Genomic DNA, 19,692 nt, shown 5'->3' with positions numbered 1-19,692 from the left:
TCTCAAAAACCATAAACGAGGTTATAACCATAAAACCATAAACTAGGAAAACGAAATTATATTATATATATATTATATAATTAATTTTTGAATAAAGTTCTATCGCATTTACGTTCGTTCACTCGACATTTCAAAATTTTAAAGAAAACAGTAATAAAGTAAGAAAACCACTGGCATTTAAACGTCAATTTCATTTTCCTAGCGTTTATGGTTTTTGAGAAAAGAAATTAAACCAAAATTTTCCGCTATTTTTGGAGGGGTGTAGCTCCTTAGGGGAGCCGAAGTCGCCCATGGTTCATATATCAAAGTACCCTTAAAATTCACTAAAGAACCACCCCTTGAAGTTTGTTGCAGTCATTCAGATACACCCTGTATATCAAAATTTATTATTAAGTAATAATGGGGAGTAAAGGAAAATCGCTGTAAAAATCGTGTAATTCTCTTGGTACGGATAAATCCGCTTCTATGATATATCCATATTCAGAATCATCGGCAACATTTAATACATTAAAATTTGTATCATCTTTGATTATATACATATAGATAGCTTCCCAATACGAAGCTTGTTTTATTCAACACTAGATGTCTCTGCTCAAAACTGCTATTAAACATTTTGTTTTAATTAAATGTTATTTGTTAAATATTAATTGTTTGAATTGGTTATTAAATTATAAAATAACAATTATAATTCATAATGTTATTTTTTTATTCTTTATGATTATGCGCATTTTGTTTTTTTGGTCATAGGTAGAAATGTGTAAATTACGTGAGTCACGCCGAGTCACGATGGATCATGCGTGAGCGGTCATCAATTTTTGTACCACTCACGTGAGGGTGAGTGATCGTGAGCAAGTTTTATTTCGACCGGACCCAGCGTGACCCGATTAGACCGATTTTTTAATTTTTCTTTAATAATATTTTACCGAACGCCGGACAGAACGGTATATGCCGAACAATCTTTCAGAATTTTTGGCTGCTAAACTATATGCTCCTCCATTTAAATCTTTTGCCTAAGTTTATAACATGTATTTATTTACTTAAAAACACATTTGTTTATAGAAAATAACGCCTGCTATGTCCTATAACGAAAAAAGACGGTTGTAAACAAATACTTTACGAACCCCGAAAGGTGTGTTCCTTAATGCGGCCCTTAGTGAATAATCCCGTTTTTGTTCGTTTTATTCCCACAGAAGTAAAGAGACGGAGTTATAAAAACCGATCTCGATATAGAACAAAATTTAATTTAAATTTATGCAGACGTGAAATTCAGTTAGTAGAAATTTGAGTGAGGTAATATTAAAATTATTAAATATTCATTAATAATTTATTATTATTATTAAAAATGAGTGATCAACGTCGTAGTGGAAGAAAATGTTTCTATTACAATTGCAATTTAAATGCGAGAAATTGTAATGAACTTAAATTATACGGGTTTCCAGTTAAAAACGAAGGTGTGTGTGAACAGTGGATAAGAAACGTGGGAAACATAAACTTACTTGAATTGACAATAGAAGAACTAAAAAACAAATATATTTGTGAAGTACACTTTAGTGATAGTGATTTCATAAATGTTACAACAAGAAATAGATTAAAGAAAAATGCCGTACCACAAAATTATAAATATCATATAGACTCTGATGCAGATAGTGACAATTTTAAAATGAATACTCCTGAAAAAACTTATAAAAAAAATGAATTTCCGACAATGTGGTCAAATCCACGGCCATCAACTTCTCAAACAACTTCGCCTATACGCTTAGAAACAAAGTATTTAGAAGAATTCTGCGAATTTGAAACACCTTCGAGAAAAAGAAATTATTCTGGCGATATAGAATCTATCAAAGATAAAAAGATTGCAAAACTAGAGAGATTAGTGAAACATCTAAAACAGTTATTAAAAAGTTGATTTTGAAAAGATTGAAAAGATTTGAAAAGACTTTGAAAAGATTTAGGCTCCTTAGGACGACGTAATCTACATGCAAAGAAAGCAATGGTCTTTATGATTCGTGGGTTGTTTGTAAAATGGAAACTGCCGATTGCATACTTCTTTACAGAAACAGGAATAAAAAGCGACAACTTAAGAGAATTAATTATCAACGCAATAGATTATGTGGAAGATTGTGGTTTTCTTCTAAAAGTTATCACATGTGATCAGGGTCCAGGAAACACTTCATTAATGGATAAGCTAAATGTCTCTAAAGATAAGCCTTATTTTGAACATAAAACCAAAAGAGTATTTTGTATATACGATGTACCACATCTATTTAAAAATTTTAGAAATAATTTAATTGATAGTGATTTTGTGTATAAAGTGAACAATAAAATAGATGAAAAAACAGTTATTTCGTTTAAAGATATAATTGACGTGTATGAACTTGATAAAAGATCAAATACAGCAAAAGCGCTTCCAAAATTAACGGATATTCATATCAAACCTAACGCCTCCCAAAAACAATCTGTTAAACTTGCAGTTCAAATATTAAGTGGCAGTGTCGCAAATACAATTAGAACGTGTCACAAAACCGGGGAACTAAAAAACAGAACTTGCTTAAATGCAGCCAATTTTGTTGAGCTTCTCAACAACACTTTTGATTGTTTAAATTTAACACAAAAGTTTGACAGCAATCCATACCGCTGCGCTTTAACAGAGGAAACTACTTTGGTTAAGTCTTCATTGCTAGATGCAAAACAGTGCGTATCAAATTTGTGGAAACTACACAACAATAAATTAACTAGGCCAAAATGTTTCGCCGGCCTTGAACAGACAATTAATGCCGCGTTAATGTTGAATAAAGATTGTGTTGACGAAGGATTTGAGTACATTCTGACAGGTACGTAATTCTAATAATTACCAAGTGTATTTTTTATATAGTCATTTTTTTACATATAAGGGAGGCTGAATCAAGACGTGCTGGAAAACTTGATACGTCAAAGAGGTGGTTACAACAGAAATCCTAGCGCCCGCTTATTTCGTACAACATTCCGTTTGCTAATGACTAACTTATTAATGAAACCACCTGCATCAGCAAATTGCGAAGAAGATGAAGATAACTGGCTTCGACAATTTGATAGTTGTGCCTCAGATGTAGCTAATATTTCCTGTTTTTCAAGTGATGATTATAACATTGATGTTTCCATATCTGATCTACCTTCCTCCTCAACAAATCCGACGCAATCGTCTCTTGTTAAAATTAAAAAACGACAGAGAGTGACATTAGAGGACTGTGCTATAACATATTATGCGGGCTACATATGTTATAAAACATTAACAAAATTTAACTGTATGAAATGTGAGAGTGTACTAATTAAAAATAATACTGAGTTAGTGGATAGGAATGAATTATTAATTTTAGAAAAACAGTACGTGAACGACAACCTAACCGGAGGCCTAAAATCTCCAAGGTTTGAAGTAGTGATGTTTACAGAAATGTGTCTTCTTACCCTAAATTCTGTTATGGACATTAAACCACACATTTCTAATGTTTCTACAGTTATTAAACAACAGATAGAAAAAAATAGAGAACGTTTTCCAACCATGTATAATAATATATGTTCAGAGCATTTAAATTATTTTATTGATTTACTCGTAAGAGAAAAATTATATAAATTATGTAAGGACGCCTGTAGAAAAGCTGCACCCACAGACAAACCCCATCCAAAAATACGAATTTTTAAAAATACCTAACCATGTAAACATAGAAATATATAATGTTAATATGTAAATATATAAATATGTAACTGTGTAAATATGTAAATAGGTAAATACGTAAATAGGTAAATATGTAATTACAGTGAAATTCCCCTAACTCGAACTTCTATATCTCGAATTATCCTCTAAGGCCCACCTTTACCACCTCTTGATAAATTGGCCATGGTAATTATCTATCGGTTAAATTTATCAAGAGGTGGTAAAAGTGGGCCTAAGTCGAATAATTTTCGTAAGCTCAAACGTTTGACTAGGTTTCATATGTGTCCTTATCTCTCTAAGTCGAAGTTCACAAACTCGAATTTCTCTATAACTCGAACTGAACTGCTATGGAATTTCTTCAACTTTTACTTCGAATTTACCAAAGAATAAAATATTCGAATCCGTTTTGTAAGTAATTTTAACTACAGAAACAAACCACATAGACTCAGGCTCAGAAACTACAAACTACAGACTCAACTCTTGAACAAAAACAAACCTAATGTTCTTATTGTTTCAGAATCAGATGAGGGTAATGATAATCTTGAAAATAAAATACTTATCGCTGGACCTACATTTGATGAAGCTTATTCCTATATTAGAAAGCTTGAAACCTGTGTATTATCAAGAAAGAATGTTCCAAATAATATTCATAATTCTTTATATTTAATAGACGTTTTTTGCGACAAAGAGCGGTTGTCCACTTTAAGCCAAAAGAAAATGACGGATTACTTTATAAAACTTGATTAATTTTCTACTTCCAATACTATTAAGGTTTCTGTTTTAAATATACGTATTAGAAAAGTACATTTCTAATGTTTTTCTTTAGAGCTAAAATTCTACTAATTTTTCTCTAACTCGAAGTTTTCTTCCGCTCCCTTAGTGATTCGAGTTAGGGGAAATTCACTGTATGTAAATATGTAAGTATGTAAATATGTTTTTAGAAAAATTTAAATTTCAAATCAAATTACACTAGGCTTTAAATCGTAAACACCGCGTGGTACCTAATTAAGATAATATAAAACTTGCTAAGAAGATTAAATTACGTACGTAAAAACTATCTATATAATAACTACATACTGCTGATCTTAACATTCATAAAAAATGGATCTTGAATATCTAATCTATTCTGTAAATTCGTGAACACACGGAAAATATTGTATTTACCTAAAAACAATGCCTTTTTTGCAAGACCATGTGTTTGTGTCTAACGGTGTTCCGACATGGCTAGACATGGCTGACGCTCATTGGCTCCACACTGACTCTGACTGAGCCAGACGTGAAATCAGCTTGAGGCGAAGGGAGACATGAGATCGGTTAATTGCGTATCTTAGCACTTGCAATTAAACTTGAACTAACAACAACTTTTAAGAAAAATTAAGTTTTACATTTATTTTAAATTATTTATAATTTTTAACTATCTACTGAATAAATTATTACGTTTTAATTTTGTCACTTTTTAACACTACATCTATACGCCAAATACCTAACCATTAGTTTCACTTTTAACTACTGAAATGGTTTAAAAGACAACTAAAATTAAATACTTCCGCCTTGATCCTTTGTTTCCAAATTTTAACATTAGGTGAGCTATCTATGTATATATAATCAAAGGTAATCATATAACCAGCTAAATTCATTAATAGGCATATATTGGCTTTGAGCCCAACCATATATAGTGATGGACTAAAGTATTGGCACACTTGATACTATTAAATAATATTATGGTCTAGGTAAATTTAAAACAAAAATTTTATTCAGTTGTTTCACGAAAAATAATAATTAACATCCTTACTACTTAGTATTACATAGAAATATAAAATATAATCATTTATATAAACAACAACAACAAAAGAAAGTTTTAGACCCTATTTTTGGGTAGACAAAATTATTGGCACAGTTGGCGTTTTAATAAAAAAAATCATTTGTTTAGTATCTTGTTGGAAATCCCTTCTTTTTTAGAACTTCGGCGAGTCTATTGGTCATGGAAGATACTAGTTTTTTGGTAACTTCCTCCCCAATATTATGCCATTCTTTTTGTAAAATGTTTTTAAGGTCGGTTTTGTTAGAAACTTTATTTTTTCTAATTCTCCTTTCTAGTTCCTCCCACAAATGCTCGATAGGGTTGAGGTCGGGGGATTGAGGAGGTGAAGGAAGGATATGTGGAATATTGTATACGATCCACATCCTCACATCATAGGCGGTATGTTTCGGATCGTTATCCTGTTGAAAATAAAAGTTTTTGTTTAAACCCAACTTCTCTGCACTTTTCTTTAGATTTTCTTTCAATATATTTAGGTAAACTTTCTTATCCATGATTTCGTCAATAAACACTAATTCGCCTACACCTGATGCGGCCATACAACCCCATACCATTACTCCCCCTCCTCCATGTTTTACCGTGCTTACTAAATTTTTTTCTTCTAATTCAGTATTCGGTTTTCGCCATACCAATATTCTACCATCTGATCGGAATAAATTAAATTTGCTTTCATCAGAGAATAACACATTGTTACAAAATTCTTTGGGTTTATTACCGAAATTTTTAGCAAATTCTATTCTCTTCCTTTTATTGATCTCACTGATGTGAGGTTTTCGCCTGGCTACTCTCGCACTATAACCAGCACGATGTAGCGTTCTGCGTATTGTTTTTGAATGGACGTCCTTTTTAAATTCCATTCTTACCTCTGACGCAAAATTCTGAGAATGATATTTTTGGATTTTTTTTTATTTTTCTTACAATTTGAATCTCCTCTCTTTCGGTAAGTTTTCGTGGACGTCCGTTTTCGACATTCAAAATGTTCGCTGTTTTGAAATTGTTTTATTATGCTTCTAATGCTAAATATACTTCTGTTTGCCATTTTTCCAATTTCGGAGTATGATTTATTTTGTTTATGTAGGCGGATTATGATTTGTCTCTCAGCTGCAGTTGTTTCTTTCCGTTTGCCGCTCATATCGATAAATTAAACACTTTTATGAAATCCAACTATTTAAATAACCTTTACGCGCGTATGACAGATCGGGATTTTCTCCGTTGGTATATTATAATGTCATTGCTGCCAACCCATTATGTTTAATAAATGAAAAAGTTACTGTGCTTTACAACTGCCCAAAAGTAATCGAAACACCTCCACAATCACCTGATCTAAACCCAATCGAACATCTTTGGGAAGAATTAAATCGTCGAATAAGGACGCAAACCATATCCTCCAAACCAGAGCTCATTAAAGCGTTGAAAGAAGAATGGGCAAATATATCCTCCACAATTACCCAAAATTTGGTCAACTCGATTCCAAAAAGGTTGACAGCTGTTTTATCGGCCAAGGGAAATCCCACAAAATATTAAAATTCGATTAAATAATTTGATAAAGTTCTGTCCGAGGACTTCTGTGTCTCGTAATTTGTGTTATTTTTTTGTTTTGTTTATGTGGTGTCGTAAGGCATAATATAAATAAAACCTTTTCGCTGTTTTGTTATTTATAAGTATATTTTCTACATATTCTCTATAATAAACATCTTTCGTTCTTGTTGATTTATTTAATATTTGTTTATTTTTGTGCTATAGCTTAGTGTCCGATCATTTATGTGAGTCACTGTACATCTTTTTGTTTTGGAGCTTGCAAAAAACTATGAAATCAACGTGTTTTCAGTTAACCATGAAACATACATTTCTTTATCAGTGAAAATTAATCAAATAAAATTTGTATTTTTGGATAGTTACAGATTTATGTCTGCATCTTTAAGTGAGCTTGTCGGTAATTTGAAAACGGAACAATTAATTCATACTAAAGCACGGTTTCCAAACCCTCAACAATTCAAATTAGCTACGCGGAAAGGTGTATATCCTTACGACTATATAGACAATTTTGATAAATTCAATGAAACATGCTTACCTGAACAAGAGAAATTCTTTTCAATTCTCGCGAATGAGGGAATAACCGATGATGATTATTCACATGCGCTCGATGTTTGGAATACATTCGATTGTAAAACACTAGGAGACTTTTATATTTAAAAACGTGATGTATTTGAAAATTTTCGGAATTTAACGATTAATCATTATGGATTAGACGCTGCAGCATTTTACACTGCTCCAGGATTAAGTTGGACTGCATCCTTGAAATCAACTCATGTAAAATTGGAGCTCCTTAAATACCTATGTTTCGGGTGGTTATCCTGATAAAATTGGAAGTTGTTTAGAAGGCCCATTTTATTTGCGGACGATTTTAAATGGTTTTTTAAAATGTTCAAATAGCCATATTGGTCCATTATGCCTTCTATTATAACCAATAACCATAACTCCACCACCACCGTGTTTTACGGTTGGCGCTAGATTTTCTTTTTTCATCTCTTCATTGCATTTCCGCCAAACCATTATCCGTCCATCACTTCCAAATACATTGAACTTACTTTCATCTACAAAAATTACCTTGTTCCAATAATCAATAGACTTCTCAATTATGTTTTTTGCAAACTTCAAGCGAAGTTTGCGATTTCTGTCGTTTATAAAGAATTTTTTTCGAGCACTTCTACCATTATACCCTGCACTTCTAATAACGCGGCGTATGGTTTCTGGGTGTACGCATTTTCCTCCATTACTTTCTAAATTAGCCGCAATCTTAGGGGCACTCAAGCGAGGATTCTTTTTAATTTCTCGCACAATAATTCGTTTTTCCGCCTCATTTAAAATACTTGGTGCGCCACTTCTTGGTTTATTTGTTATCCTACCTTCATCTCTGAAGCGCTTTATAATGTCATGTACTGTTGATCGACTAATCTTCACAATTTTAGAAACTTCCCGAACCGATTTTCCTTCTTGATGATGGGTAATAACCAATTTTCTTATTTGAATGGTCGTTTCTGATCTTTTCGGTGCCATTGTTGCAAAGATAGAAATAATATTGTTGTCTTCACACAAACTTTGTATTTGACATTAACAACAATCAAATTTATAATTAGTGGTGCCATCTGTGTATATGTAGCTGATTAAATTACAGTAGCAAATCGAGTGTCCGATGATTTATGTGTGTATACTTCCACAGTCTATCCGAATTTATTTTATTTATTGTCAAAATGTATGTAACTTTACAGAAAATTTTACTAAATTATTCAAGGAAATATCTCTAAGAATATACTAAATACACTAAAGAAGGGGTAATAAATCAATTGTGAAGATAAATATATATTTCATGTATAATACATAAGTGTCCGATCACTTATGTGAGTCACTGTACATCGTAACCGCTTAAATTATGAAAAAAATGGGGATGCTATAGACTACTTTGATTTGTAAATTACAGTTAGAACATGAAGGAGATATAAATTTTCCTGTAAAATGATCGTGATGTTTGACTTTGGGATTTGTGCTTGTAAAATTGCAAAAACAGATGGGACAGTTATTTGCGGAATGGAATGCGTTCTTTTCTGCTCGCGTCATGGGATGCATACGATTTGTGGTGCTGGCTTTTAGGATTAAGTAAAGTTCATTACTTAAAAGTTTTAATTGTTCAACGAACCATATTTGAGGATCTTGTCCTCGATACATTTTAAAACTATTGTAGCACTCATTAAACGAGCAAACGATGTTAAATGCAACACTGCATGCTTCATGTAATTGATAATTTAACATGCATGACATTAAGTTTAAATTAGAACAACCATCAATTTTTTTTAGTAAGATTCAAAGTCTGCGTAAATAACGAAAGGTTTCCTAAATAATGCTTTAAAATTTTTAAAATGCAGAGTATTTTCTTCGGGAATTGTTAATTTAACTGCTTTATGATCACTACAATTTAACGAATGTTTATGTAGTAGATCTTTTGAATTAAAATGGTTGAGACAACGATCGCAAATAAACAATTTGTTTCTATTTTGGTAATAGATTTAAATATAGCGGAGCTAAATCATGTTATTAAGCAGTAATGATGCAAATTATTTTTTTCCAAAATTAGTAAATTACAATGATTATCTTTTATTTGAGTGGTGTAGATGCAAAATTCACATTCTCCACTTTTCCAAATTTTCGGAAAAACGTAAAAAACTAGGACGTATTGAAGTTCAAGTTGTATTACTGCAATTTTTTTTTTTAATTTAAATTTTGTAACCAAATAAACTGTTTACTTGCATTGCAAACCTTTGGGTGCGTTCACACGTATTACTCGAGTAGAGTTAATATGACGTCATGTATACTCGTTGTGTAGAGTAATTTTCATACCGTGTTGTGAACGACCTAGTGTATTTGTTATATTACGTCACACTCGATTTCGTTCTAACATATAATATTTATCTAACTTTATTCAGTAAGTAAAATGAATAAGAAAATATGCAAAAAACTGCCAGTTTCTACAATGAGTTCATTCACATATAATTTATTGAAAACTGGTGAAGTAAGTAGAGTAAAAAGATACAGTTGTTGTTATAAGATATATCATTTTATTTTATTTTTCAGGACACATCTGATGAAGATGATGAAATGACGATCAATTGTATATTACTCAATTTATCACAAAAGGGTGATAAACCACCACGAATAAGTGGTTATGTAAACCATGTAATAGAGAATTTAAGTGACAAAGAATTTCAAAGTCACTTTCGTATACCTTACGAAGCTTTTGACTATTTATTAGCCAAATTGTCACCACATTTACAAAGCCAAAAGCCTGGTCCAGCAAATGTACCCAGTAATGTACAATTATTATCGACAATTTGGTTGTTGGCTACTCCTGATTCTTACAGGTAGAAATTTATTTTCTGTGAAGAAACCTATTTTAATCATTTGGTTTTTTTTTTAAATATTTAGATCAGTTGGTGAAAGATTCGATTTAAGTAAATCAACATTGTCCAAATGTTTTAAAGAGTTGTTAAAGCCCTCTGCAACCTGGCACCCCAACATATTAAATTCCCGCAGAGAAATGAGTTAGAATCATTTAAAAGAAAATGTAGTGACCTATCTAAAATCCCAAATACAATTGGTGCGATAGATGGTACTTACATATCAATCAAAGCACCAAAACAAGATCCCGAATGCTATATCAATAGAAAGTGTTTTCATGGGATAACGTTACAAGCAATATGTAGCCCTCTTTTAACATTTATGGATTGTTATGTGGGATATCCAAGTTCAGTGAGTGATGTAAGAATATTCTCAAATTCGCACATTTATGCAGACGTAAGGAATAATCCAGAAAACTTCTTTCCAAATGGGGAACATATATTAGGGGACAAAGCATACCCATCGTTAAATTGGCTTTTGGTGCCGTATATTAACCGGGGAAACTTGACACAAAAGCAGATATATTTTAACAGTCAGCATGCAAAAGCAAGGCAAATGATTGAGAGGGCATTTGCTCTGTTAAAGGGACGGTTCCGTCGCTTAAAATATCTCTATATGAATCGAACAGATTTGATCCCCGCAACTATATTGGCAGCATGTGTGTTACATAACATATCCATTATGTTTAATGATCAACTTGTTGAACAATATATAGTAGAGGCTCAACAACAAGTAGGTGACATTGAAGGATTTAATGGAGAAATTCTTCAAAATGGTTTACACAAGAGAAATCTAATAGCTGAAGAATTGTGGAATAGTCGGTAACAAACTGCCAATGATCAGACTATGTTAATGTACTGTTTAAAATCGTAATTTAATAAAAAGTTTATTTTTCAACATTAACAAATATTTGTTTATTCAATAACACAAAATTATTTTAAACATTTTTTAACAAAAATAACTCAATAATCAGTCGTAAACAAAATGGTAACACAAAAAACGAGATTATTAAATAAAAAAAAGTCAAGGAGACAATATTAAATATTTTTGAACAAAAATAAACTATAAATAAAATGAAACAAAAATAAATATTAACTAAATAATAAGATGTAGACAAACTAGTAACACAGAAAAAGAGATCTTCAAATAAAAAGAAATTCTCCTATCTCAGTAGTCTAAATCTACAATTTTTCTATAAGTTTGTTCATCGTTTCCTCAAACACTTTTAGAACTCTTAATTGAGAGTTCATCATTTCCTCATGTCTTTTCCTTCTTCTTTCTTCTCTATTATTCTCCATTCTGTTTAATTCTTCAATCAATTTGTCAGATTTTGTTTTCTTTTTTTTTTGTTTAGTATTTTCACTTCCCTTAATATAAAATGACGTTAATATTTAAAAACAGAAAAAAAAAATTTATTTTGAAAACTATGTAATTACCTCACGTTTTCTTTTCTTGCTACTACTGCTGCTATCGCTATCTAGATCTTTCTCAATTAAAGAGTTGTTTTGCACTATATTCTCTCTGCTTGATGAAGCTATTGCTAGTGGTTCTATGTTTGGTTTTTTGCCAAAAAGCTCTTCCATTTCATTATAAAATTCGAATTTTATCACTGCTGCCCCCGACGCTGTCGGCTTCATATTATCTTTTTTCTTCTGATATCTTCTTTTTAAATTCTTAAATTTATTTTCACATTGTGAAGCACCAAAGTTTAAATTATTTGCTTTCAATTTTTCCGAAATCATTTTCCACACTGTGTCATTGCGTATTGTTGATGATTGAAACAATTGCTCATTTTTCTTATAGGCATCAACCAACATTAATGTACCATTATATGTCCGTCGTGTTTCTGTGGTGGATTGTGTAGCTGGATTATTCTTAATATCATTATTTTCATTTGTTTGATCAGTATTTAACAATTCTCTTGGCAACCATTTCAACTGAATACCTATAATACTTCTAATTTTAATACCTTCAACCAAAGTATTGTAAACTTACCCGACTTATCTTGCACGAGTATATCTCCGTTTTCATTTGTAATACAATTACGATGTTCGTCATAAACAATGTCGTTTTCCATTTTTTCTTATTATTTTTGTATAAAATATAGAACAAAGACATACATAACCTACAAATATGTTTAACAACGGTTTCGGACACTTCGAACTATTCTAAACTATTGCGAGGATTCATCGCTTCACGTTTCTACGCATGCGGTGTTATTTCTACACACCGTCGAGAGGTGTGTAGAAAATGTTAACTCGGTGTTAAATTGCTATGTTGTCATGAACGATTTACCCGAATAAAAGTGTAGGAATGGATGTCATTATGAACTACTAGGGTTAAACCTAGGTGAATCGAGTAAGCGTTGTGAACGCAACCTTTTAGTTGAAGAGGTTTTTTTATAATTTTATTTTCAAACTGGTAAAATGTGAGTTTTGAGCCAAAATATGGTCAAATGTGGGTTTTGTAACAAATTCACATGGATAATGTTAGTTTTGAAGCAAAACAGTATCACATCTTGGAATCAACTGGTAACAAAGGAAGTAAATGAACTAACTTTATTGCAAAATATAATTTGGAAGTAGAGGTAAGTTAATATTTTTAGATATTAAACATGTTGACTTCTTCTGTCGGCTCACATGTTGGCTCATCTTCTTCATTGTCTTCAGCGCCATCAATAATATTTTTATAAAATACCAAATCTTCAATCTCTCTCCACTGATCCCCATAATGTTTCTTTAATAAGTTGTTGACGTCAACTTTTTTGGATTGCTTTATTGCGTTTGACCTAGGGATAATAGTTGGTTTCATATTTAAATACTGTTTACCAGGCTTTGCTATAGATTTAGGCACTCCAAGGTCGGATTTGTATGTGTACTCTCCTCTAACGAGTACGTTCTTTTGATTGGTTTTTGTCAAAATTATTCTTTTGCAGGCTCCTAGTTTAAAATGAAATTTAGCATGTTTGATCATAAAAGTTTCTTTTTCTTTTTTCCAATCAAAAACCTGACAATCAACATTTACTACCTTGGATTGCTTACTAATAATATCAATGTATTCGATAGTTTGTAAATCACTTCTTTTTTCCTTGTAGCCTTTTCGGTGATTCCAAATACTCGGTCTGGGGGAAGGCAGCTGTGGCCTGTTACAGGGAAAAAGAGCTCCACTTTTTTTGATATTTTTTGGTGCATGTTTGGAATGCCAGAAACAAAGCATGGCTACAACTATCGAGTTTTTATTTTGACCCCCACATCCATCACACACTAATCGAAATATATCAATGGGCACTTCCATTTCGGTTGTTAACAGTGTATTAAAAACACACGAAGCAATTTCGTTGGATCCTTTTTTAAACTCGTTTTCTGTCCAAATGTAAGCTGTCACATTTTCTGGATTGAGTCTACTTTTCGAATTTCCCTTAACTACAGTAAAGTTGTGCAAATATATTTGCCTACTGTAGTACGTGGCTTGGTCAGGCAATTTTGGTAATGGTAAGTTCTTTTGACAGTCGTAGCTTAACATAAAAACATTAGGGTCGCTGTTGTTTAATGCTGCATAAAAAGCTTTAGCACGCAATTTATGAATACGTTTTTCAACCATAAGCTTCTGTCTGTCCTCAATGTTGGAGTAGGTATGTTTTATTTGTTCATCTAGCTGTAGACAGGTAGAGCAACTCTTGGTGAACCAAATCCAACATTGTACTCCGTGTTAAAAATAGTTCTGAAGTACCATTGTGTTACTTTTAAATCACTCTGATCCTCTGTGAGCGAACTATTATACTGTTTCCAAATTTTTTTAACATTTAGCTGAGCAGAAAGGTATTTTCTACCTGTATGTTTGGCGCAATAATGAGGCTCTGAACATTTGAATGTGTTTATAAGACGCATAACATTCTCTTTCTTAGGTATATATTTATTTGAAATCCTGTCACCCCCTCTGTTTTCTTTAGAAAGCTGACCTGTTTGTCTAAAACGATTTAAAATACCATTCACTCGAAATCTTGAAACTTTTAGAACACCTAAGAATGTATTAAGACATACTGGTATCATTGATTTGTTTTTAGAGCCTATAAAGTATTTGGTTCTTAAGGACTGCTTTTTGTAGCGTCTAGAAGTTGATCTCCTTCTCTTAATATCAACTGATGAAGTAAACTTTAAAATAAAGTTGTCTTGGCAAATTTTTTCTTTTTGGAAGTAGAAGTTCTGATGAAATCTCCTTATATCTTGTAGGGACACTTAAGCACTGAAATTTTCCGCCGTTGTGGTTGCAAGATGGAAATGCTGGTAAACTGTTTGCTAAGTACCTAAAAAAGAAAGAAAGAGCCGAGTATAAAACATTGAACTAGCCTTGGACTATAACGCTAACCTTGCTAATTTGGTTTCGTTTCGTTTCCACTTCTCAGGAGCCTTTTTCTTTTTTCTTGTTAATCCGGTTGATGGTTGCACTAGTTCATTCATTATACACTATATAACTTTGTGTAATAATAATGCAACAGGTTAATTTAAATTGTGAGGTCGACGAAAACATAAACAGAGGGCAAAGACGCCTACTTGTTTTTGCTACACGGTCTGTGACTGGTTGGAATGGAGAATGTGAATTTTGTAGCAGAACAACTGTTGGATAATGTGACTTTTGTTTCAAAACGCGATTTTCATTATAGTTTTGTGGTGTTAAACTGTAAGTTTTGCTGTAAACTGCTATCAGAATTTGATTCGCTTTAACAAGACCAACACGGTGATATATTTAACTCCATATCTTAAGAAAATGGAGAATGTGAGTTTTGCATCTACACCACTCATTTGTTTTGTATGATAATATGGTCCTACTAGTTCTAAAGCATCATTGAATCCAAAAACATTAATAGACATTGTAGGATTCTGTTTTTCAAATTTACTAATATCCGACAATTTAAGAGGAAAATCTAATCCACGCAAATTAAAGATCTTTTCAATATTGTAATAATTATATGATCGCGCCTTTATCGAGTTGATTTTATATATAGAAGCTAGTATACAATAAATAAAACACAAATTATCGTTTAAATTTCGAATATTAAGAATCGCTCCTCGAATCCTTTTTTCCTATTACTTAAGTTACTAGGCAACTCTAGATAGCTACTAGAGATGTGCGCGTGAGTGATTTTTTATGCCCGCTCACGATCTATCCCACGCCGGTCACGCACGCCACTCACGTGAATATTATATATGAATCACGTGACTCACGCGTGATTCACGAGACTCACGTAATCAAATGTGTGAATCATGTTTGATTACGTGAGTGCGACAGAATTAACAGGGAGTTTATTTTTTTTATGTTTTGTTTAGCTTTCATTTATTCAAAAAGTCAAAAGTAATAAAATTAAAATAAATAATAAAAACTAGCATATTCATCATAAATTTAAATTTAAATAAATTTTTTTTTTATTTATTTTTTCTATTCTATTCTAATTTGTTCTTCATTAGTTTGTAGAATGTTTTTACAATAAATATCGTCCGATTACTGCCAAAACACACTAAGTGACATTTTGATATTTTGGAGAAAAACACTTCTAAAGATTATTGATAGCTTGTAAAAAAACCGGTCCAATCGGGTCACGCCGGGTCCCGTCAAAATTAAAGTTGCTCACGATCACGCACGCTCACGTGAGTGGTACAAAAATTGATGCCCGCTCACGGTGGGTCACGCATGACCCATCGTGAATCACGTAATTTACACATCTCTAAGGCCCTTCGCACACGGGTCGACTGATTTGCAATCGGAGTTTCAAATCGGTTGGGAATGCAACCGTTTGGCGACATAGTCTGTATACGAGAACGGGGATCCACACGCGGGCCGATAAAAATGTGACCGATTTGCAATCAGTATCCAACCGGTTGCATGCGACTGTTTTTCCGTATCGCGAGACGGTTTCAGTTGTATGGTTGCGTGTTTTGTAAACACGTTTTTGTTTCTTTCACGCTGTTTTTATTTTCGGCATGGATCAGGAAACTAATATTAAGTTTGTTAAAGAACTAGAAAAGCATGAAGTGCTTTATAATTACCATCTTTCTGGATATTCAAGGAAAGACATCACGGAAAAAGCATGGCAGGAGGTGGCGGCTAAAGTAAATATGTCAGGTATGTGAAATACTTATGTTATTCCTTTATTTTTGTTATTATAATATTATTAATTAAGGGCCGATTTCATAATCAAATTAAAGGTTATGTTAAATTGTATTTTTCCACTATTTCCATAGGGAAATTAAGGGAAATTTAAAATTTTAATGTTTGACTATGAAATCGGTCCTAATAATTGTGATTATAAGACAGGAATTTTAATCAGCATTCTAACTATTTGATGAATTAATTAAAATTTTAATTGATTACTGGATTACTTACTGTGTATTTCCATTGCCATGGTAGAGATCCACGATGAGAAACGAAATAGTTTGCCAAATAATTTCTCATAGTAACAGCAGAAGAACAGTTGCGTATTAGGACTTTGTATGTTGTTAGGTATTTCCACCATTTCATTTTCTTCTATTACTGGAGTTCTGTACTCTATCCCTTCTCGTTTACGCACATAGTTGTGAAGAACGCAAGCAGCTTTTACTATGTCATTCACTATATCTGCATTGCGACATCGTATTGGCCCGTTTAAAACCGCGAATTTTTCTGACGCCATTCCAAACACACATTCAATAGTTTTTCTTCCACGGCTCAATTTATAATTAAATACCCTTTTCACATTGTCGAGGGTTTTCTTTGAATACGGCCTCATTAAATTTCTTGACAGTGGGAATGCTTCATCTCCCACAAAATAGTATGGAAATGGAGTGTTTGTTTCGTCGTATCGCAAAGGGCTGGGCGAAGGGATCTCAAAACCCCCATTGATCATCCAGTATTTCATTGCACTGGCCCTGAATATATACATCACTATTTCGTCCGGCATATTCTGGTTCAATCATAGTGAAAAAACCATCTGCATCGCAGCAGGCCAGTAGAACAGTAGAATGAAATTGTTTGTAATTATAATTTTAGGAACCAGTATTCGGAAATTTTCAGGTACAGCCTCCGTCCATTCGTGCTAAAAGAAGCCTTTCTCATCGAAATAAATCAGCTGCAGACGCAGACCAATGTGTGGCCGAGTACTTTAAAGTTAAAAAAGCGAGATTGGAAAGTAGAGATGACGGAACTGGTGGTTCTAAAAACGAAAGAAAAGACGCAATCAAAATGTTTTTGCTAAGTTTGATCCCTGAATTAGAAGGGTTGGACGATTTACAAATTAAATTACTTAGTCTTATTGATGATATATCAACACCATCACAATCCCAATATTGGCAATATGGCGAAGAAGTATCACAAGAATCGGGCGATTCCCATAATACACACGCATCGTACAATTCTCAGCAATCACGCATAACGGAAGCTGGTCCTCTAGAAGATTTATCGGCGCCATCATCAGAACGTACTAGTCAATTTTATAGAGATTTTAGCCAGGCTCTCAACCAGGGCAATTACTAGTCAATAACACAAGCTAATATACAGAAGGTTACTATTTACATCGCTATTATTTACCTTAACTGACAATTTTGCCAAAAGTGAAAAGAAACATACTTACCTTAGAGTTATTAATTCATTCCCTCATATTTGTGTCCATTTTCCTTATAAAAGGAGTAACCATCGTCACCAATTCCAGGTAAGACTCTTTGGACATCCTATAGAAAGCTATGAATTTACTGTCCGTTTGTTTTAATTGCTCTGCTGCTAAGAAGAGCCTAGACTTCATATTTTTTTGTATGTAAGGATGGCTCCAATATTTTCTTCGTCCTGCTCTACGTAGTTTGCGGTATTGATAGTAAGCAATTACATGAAAATTAGAAAAAAAAAAAAAATTTTTTTCCTTTTAACTTCAGGTCATAAGGTCATCAAAAAAAAAGGGGACTAAATTTTAAAACATCTATATTTCGAAACTTATATTGTTTCTTCTTCAGGATGATTCGGTTCTACAAACGAATTAACAAATTAAAAATTATGTTTAAAGTCAGTTAGAGTAAAATAATACTTAGTCAAATAAGCCAACTTATACAAAGAGAACCTGTCCGACACCACATGTTATTTGTTCGACAACGCGGACACAAGTGATTGAAATATCAAGTCCTTACGGAAAAGAATAAAAACAAGAAATACATAATAAAATACGAGTGACACACATGTACTTTCGCCAACGGATTCAATTAATTAACAGGAAATACAATATTTGAAAAAACCAAAAACAATTCAACCAAAATTAAATTTTTTTTTATTTTGTAATAGCGAAAATGTAAGAATAGATGTTGCTTAAGTTGTTTATATCCGTTCTAAAGTTAACAGTTTTGTTGTTGTTTATATGGTACATTTCTAGGAATATTCGGTTGTAATAATTCCGTTCTACGTCCATTATTTGTGTTTCGTTAAAGTTAAAATGATGTTCATTATCCAGACTATGTTGTGCTAACGCACACGCTCTTTTTTCTGTTCTTATGTCATTTTTGTGTTGTCTCAACCTATTTTTTAACCATTGAATTGTCTGACCAATATAGCATCTATCACAATCGTTACAAGGTACTTTGTACACAACTCCAGAAGTAAACATTATGTCTTCTTTATCCTTAGTTTTGGTGAAAATATTGTTGACGGTATTCGGGTAGTGTTCAACAATTTTAATGTTTATATTATTGGCGTCTTTTAAAATTTTTATCAATTTGTCTGTTAATTCTGGAATAAACCGTAATTTAGTGTATTTTATTGGGTCGTTATTCTGAACCAATTGGGTGACATTCCTAAAATCTAGCATAGAAAACAAGATCTTATTTAATAGCTTTTTCGGGTAACTGTTTTTAATAAATCTATCACGTAATTTTAACAGGTTTTCCTTCTGATATTTCGGATTGCATATCCGTTCTATTCGTGTTTTCATTGCAAGTACGGTGTTAATTTTATGTTTAGTTTTATGTAAAGAATGAAAATTAATGTATCTACCCGAGAAAGTCGGTTTAGTGTACCAATCAAATTCTATGACATTATCTTTGTTTCTAATCACCTTCGTGTCCAAGAATGGTACCCAACCACCTTCGTTTTCCCTTTCTATTGTGAATTGAATGTTGGAGTTGTAATTATTAAATTTGGTTAAGATGTCATCAACTTTATCAGCCGGAACCGCGAGGATGATATCGTCAACGTATTTTTTTATAAAATCCAGATGGTAACCCAAAGT

At 32.5% G+C, this 19,692-nt stretch overlaps 2 protein-coding genes across 4 annotated transcripts; one reads left to right on the top strand and one right to left on the bottom strand.

Moving 5' to 3' along the window:
* Nucleotides 1-227: 227 nt before the first annotated feature.
* LOC111420402 (uncharacterized) lies at nucleotides 228-18,295 on the bottom strand. Of its 3 annotated transcripts, none has more exons than XM_071200079.1 (3): nucleotides 12,453-18,295; nucleotides 11,894-12,402; nucleotides 228-11,824 (listed from the first exon to the last, which is right to left on the bottom strand). In XM_071200079.1, the coding sequence occupies exons 1-3, from the start codon at nucleotides 12,532-12,534 to the stop codon at nucleotides 11,639-11,641; spliced, it is 777 nt and encodes a 258-aa protein (XP_071056180.1). In that variant the 5' UTR covers nucleotides 12,535-18,295; the 3' UTR covers nucleotides 228-11,638. The 3 variants fall into 2 exon arrangements, 1 of the variants encoding a protein (XP_071056180.1); XR_011641897.1 differs by having other exon boundaries at nucleotides 11,894-18,295.
* LOC111420404 (putative nuclease HARBI1) lies at nucleotides 9,994-11,282 on the top strand. The gene is made up of 4 exons (XM_071200003.1): nucleotides 9,994-10,071; nucleotides 10,134-10,420; nucleotides 10,485-10,510; nucleotides 10,552-11,282. Exons 1-4 carry the CDS (start codon nucleotides 9,994-9,996, stop codon nucleotides 11,280-11,282), a joined length of 1,122 nt encoding a protein of 373 aa, XP_071056104.1.
* Nucleotides 18,296-19,692: the final 1,397 nt, after the last annotated feature.

Source organism: Onthophagus taurus, chromosome 11, assembly GCF_036711975.1.
Source record: "Onthophagus taurus isolate NC chromosome 11, IU_Otau_3.0, whole genome shotgun sequence".
NCBI lineage: Eukaryota > Metazoa > Arthropoda > Insecta > Coleoptera > Scarabaeidae > Onthophagus > Onthophagus taurus.
This window is presented reverse-complemented; position numbering and strand designations above follow the sequence as displayed.